Genomic DNA, 5,000 nt, shown 5'->3' with positions numbered 1-5,000 from the left:
AATATCTTTTAGAAGGGAAGCCAAGATACATACCCCGCCTGGAACTAGGTATCCACCGAGTGCTGTGTCTCTGTCGAGGGCTCTGGTTAGAAAGGGGGCCACAGGGTACAGTCTCAGAGATTCCTTGACGACGCCCTTGAGATAGGGCAGAGAAGAAAGGTGTTTTCCTTTGATTACACCCTGACTTCCGGTAGCTGAGTGAATCTCCTGTCGAACTCTCTTCGCCACTTCTGGGTGTCGCCCAAGGAGGTACAGGGACCAGATAGCAGTGTGCGAAGTCTTTTCATGGAAAGGAAAAATGAATGGAAGTTTATAATACTGCCAATTGTCAAGGACATTTATCTTGCAGATATACAAAATAACGGTCGCCCAAGATGGTGTAAGTTTAATTTGAATAGTCTTTTCATGGAAAGGAAAAATGAATGGAAGTTTATAATACTGCTAATTGCCAAGGACATTTATCTTGCAGATATACAAAATAACGGTCACCCAAGATGGTGTAAGTTTAATTTGAATAGTCTTTTCATGGAAAGGAAAAATGAATGGAAGTTTATAATACTGCCAATTGCCAAGGACATTTATCTTGCAGATATACAAAATAACGGTCACCCAAGATGGTGTAAGTTTAATTTGAATAGTCTTTTCATGGAAAGGAAAAATGAATGGAAGTTTATAATACTGCCAATTGTCAAGGAAATTTATCTTGCAGATATACAAAATAACGGTCACCCAAGATGGTGTAAGTTTAATTTGAATAGTCTTTTCATGGAAAGGAAAAATGAATGGAAGTTTATAATACTGCCAATTGCCAAGGACATTTATCTTGCAGATATACAAAATAACGGTCACCCAAGATGGTGTAAGTTTAATTTGAATAGTCTTTTCATGGAAAGGAAAAATGAATGGAAGTTTATAATACTGCCAATTGTCAAGGAAATTTATCTTGCAGATATACAAAATAACGGTCACCCAAGATGGTGTAAGTTTAATTTGAATAGTCTTTTCATGGAAAGGAAAAATGAATGGAAGTTTATAATACTGCCAATTGCCAAGGACATTTATCTTGCAGATATACAAAATAACGGTCACCCAAGATGGTGTAAGTTTAATTTGAATAGTCTTTTCATGGAAAGGAAAAATTAATGGAAGTTTATAATACTGCCAATTGCCAAGGACATTTATCTTGCAGATATACAAAATAACGGTCGCCCAAGATGGTGTAAGTTTAATTTGAATAGTCTTTTCATGGAAAGGAAAAATGAATGGAAGTTTATAAAACTGCCAATTGCCAAGGACATTTATCTTGCAGATATACAAAATAACGGTCGCCCAAGATGGTGTAAGTTTAATTTGAATAGTCTTTTCATGGAAAGGAAAAATGAATGGAAGTTTATAATACTGCCAATTGCCAAGGACATTTATCTTGCAGATATACAAAATAACGGTCACCCAAGATGGTGTAAGTTTAATTTGAATAGTCTTTTCATGGAAAGGAAAAATTAATGGAAGTTTATAATACTGCCAATTGCCAAGGACATTTATCTTGCAGATATACAAAATAACGGTCGCCCAAGATGGTGTAAGTTTAATTTGAATAGTCTTTTCATGGAAAGGAAAAATGAATTGAAGTTTATAATACTGCTAATTGTCAAGGAAATTTATCTTGCAGATATACAAAATAACGGTCGCCCAAGATGGTGTAAGTTTAATTTGAATAATAAAAGATGAATGGAAAGAATGTGATCTGGTAAACAATAGTAGATATGGGAACTATTATGCTTTATAAAATTGGTTAGTTAAACTTTCATACAAAATTCATGTGCTTGCAAGAAGACTGTAAATATAATCCTGCTTAAAAATGGTGTGTTGTGCTGTTGCAGTAGAAGTTCCAGATTCAGATTTGATTCTTCATGCACTCTATACAAACAAACAAAGAGCCGAAGTCATGTGGTGCAACGGAAAACAAAAAAAAAGATTTGGAATGTGACCTTCAATGGTATGATAAGGGCTTCTTGCGTAAGTCATAGATGATCTCTCTCTCTCTCTCTCTCTCTCTCTCTCTCTCTCTCTCTCTCTCTCTCTCTCTCTCTCTCATGTTGTTAAGTATCATATAGCACTTCTGATGCTATTGCTGAAATGCCTTTTCAAATACTTAGCCGCGCAAATGTTTATCTCCGCAAAAAGTTAATTCAGTAGATGCTTGAATAGTAACTATAATTTCACAACGGTCAGAAATGAAATAATTGCTTGGCATAGCATTATCATTCTAATTCATAGCCGATTTGAATCTTGGGTTGAAATATATTAAGCACAGCATTAATCTAATTTTTCATACATTTAATCTTGTAGATCTTTAATATAGAAATTCTTTTATTTAGTATTTATGTCTCAAGCTTTTTTTATGTTTAGCTAATTTTTCTAGCTTACATTCCCTAAACCTCTCAGATTTTCCACTTCAGCGATCTTTGGCATATTTTATTATTATTATTATTATTATTATTATTACTATCCAAGCTACAACCCTAGTTGGAAAAGCAAGATGCTATAAGCCCAGGGGCTCCAACAGGGAAAAATAGCCCAGTGAGGAAAGGAAATAAGGAAATAAATAAATGAAGAGAACAAATTAACAATAAATCATTCTAAAAACAGTAACAACGTCAAAACAGACGTCATATATAAACTATTAACAACACCAAAAACAAATATGTCATAAATAAACTATAAAAGACTCATGTCCGCCTGGTCAACAAAAAAGCATTTGCTCCAACTTTGAACTTTTGAAGTTCTACTGATTCAACCACCCGATTAGGAAGATCATTCCACAACTTGGTAACACCTGGAATAAAACTTCTAGAGTACTGCGTAGTATTGAGCCTCGCGATGGAGAAGGCCTGGCTATTAGAATTAACTGTACGTATTTACTTAACCTAACCCTTTAAAAAGTCTCTTCCAATAATTGTGGGTTAGAAGGCATTTTGCTTTAACCGAGGATGACACTGGAGGAAATCTACTCACCGTGTCTGCAGCAGCCAGGAAAAGGTCCGTCAGTAGTCGGACAACATTTTCGTCGTCCATTTTCTCTGTAATGAGCATGTGGTCCAGAAGACTATTGGGAGTTCCACCTTTCTCTAGGCGCTTCTTCGAAGCATGCACACCTTTCTCTACTAGTTCGTGGCCTGCAGATGAAAGGGATAAAATATTTAAATGCAAATATTGTATGCTTTAACCATAGGTACCTTAATCATTTCGTCAGAATCACAGTTTTGGTTTCTTTGAACGCCATTTGTAGGTCATGTGAAGCATATCCCTCTATTTTTTTTTAGAATGAGTTATAATGTTTTAATATTCATAAAATCTAATAATGATTGAAATTCTTCATGAACAGCTGTTTTTTTTTTTTTTTTTTTTTTTTTTTTTTTTTTTTTTTTTTTTTTTTTTTTTTTTTTTTTATGATCAAATGTCAGTTGGCCTCACCAATATTTAAAGCCCGATCCACAGAATCGGTGAATCTAGTCCACATGGGCAGGTTTAGGGCCCTTGCCAAACCCGGAGGGAACATTCCCAGAGCACTCGTCTCTTTGAAAATACTATGAATGGCTGAGACGAAATTTTCCATCCCTTCGACGCTTTCTGAAGACTCGACCGAAGAACTCCTTTGGTTATTGTAAAATCCCAACCTGTTGCCGAAAACCATCACGCCCAAAGCTGTGGGAAAAAAAAATACTTATTTTGAGACATTCTCTTGATAATAAGGTATATGCTATAATGGATGATGTGTATGGAATAAGATAGAAGTAAAGACCGTTTATCTGTTTATTTCTATCGCTTAGTGTAATCATAAATAGTAGCAAATAAACATCATCATAAAACATCACAAATTCATGAAATTATAAATGTTACCGTTAATAAGGAAACGCTAATAATAATGATATACTAATTGGAAAACCAAAAGCTGAAAGTAATCATTAGGAAATGATTTCAAAATAAAACCAAAAGATGAAAGTAAACATTTTGAAATTATTTCAAAATAAAACCAAAAGATAAAAGTAATCATTTGGAAATTATTTCAAAATAATCTATACTAACTTTATTCTGAACCCATCAATTACGTAGCTCGATTATAACAAACTGTTTATTGAATGAAAAATATTGAGTGTGAAACTGTAGACAGAATTCCGCATATCAGGAGGCTTTGATGCTGTGTTGCAATTATAGATTTATTCGAACATTTCCACGTTTTGGTTCACTGTCAAAGGAAATTGAGCGAATTCTTTTTTTTTTTTTTTACAAAAAAAGAAAATAGAAGTAATCAGGGCACTTATCACTAGTCGCAAGGCATTTCAAGCTCTTAGGCATATGCTTTTGCTAATATGGGTTTTGTTTTACACAAACATATATAGATTATATCTTTAAATCACTTACATTCAATTCCCCAGCGATAAAATTCCTTCTCCAAATTCGGGACGATTTCCCCGGCGTATGAATTCGACCAGTGTTGCACCAGGGAGTCGCTCACTTCTCCGAGATTGTCGAAGTAGGGTTTGATGGATTCTGGACGGAGCAGTCGGCGATTCAGGATGCTGCGGTTGTTCTTCCATTCTTCGCCCTCCCTGCAGAGAAAGAAAGAAGAAGGCTGTTCAGTGATACTTTTCCTTTGCAATTGCATTGTATGTTAGAATGTGATAAACTTAGGGAATTTAGAAATGAGTCTTTCAGTCGAGAAACATGCCAAGTGCCATTTTAAAAAGTGTCAGAAATCGCGATTAAAATTTGCCAATTTTCAATCGCGAATTACTCGGTAAATATAATAGCCAGGAGTTTCATATTTGTTATAAATAGTAGAAAATCTTATATTTATAACAAATATGAAACTCCTAGCTATTATATTTACCGAGTAATTCGCGATTGAAAATTGGCAATTTTCAATCGCGATTTCTGACACTTTTTAAAATGGCACTTGGCATGTTTCTCGACTGAAAGACTCAAATGTTTCTATTAAT

At 34.6% G+C, this 5,000-nt stretch overlaps 1 protein-coding gene across 1 annotated transcript in view; it reads right to left on the bottom strand.

Annotated features, from left to right (window-relative positions):
* The window catches only part of sad (Cytochrome P450 family protein sad), a 12,242-nt gene that overhangs the window by 1,711 nt on the left and 5,531 nt on the right, over positions 1 to 5,000 (bottom strand). Inside the window, exons 2-5 of the mRNA XM_068373949.1 lie at positions 4,423 to 4,610; positions 3,475 to 3,705; positions 3,016 to 3,176; positions 34 to 279 (exon numbers count right to left, since the gene is read on the bottom strand). Coding sequence (XP_068230050.1) covers positions 34 to 279; positions 3,016 to 3,176; positions 3,475 to 3,705; positions 4,423 to 4,610 — 826 coding nt within the window. The remainder of the gene's footprint in view (positions 1 to 33; positions 280 to 3,015; positions 3,177 to 3,474; positions 3,706 to 4,422; positions 4,611 to 5,000) is intronic.

This window comes from Palaemon carinicauda, chromosome 1 (assembly GCF_036898095.1).
Source record: "Palaemon carinicauda isolate YSFRI2023 chromosome 1, ASM3689809v2, whole genome shotgun sequence".
In the NCBI taxonomy this organism is placed as follows: Eukaryota; Metazoa; Arthropoda; class Malacostraca; order Decapoda; family Palaemonidae; genus Palaemon; species Palaemon carinicauda.
Note: the sequence above shows the minus strand (reverse complement) of the source record. Positions and strands in the feature narration are given on the sequence as shown.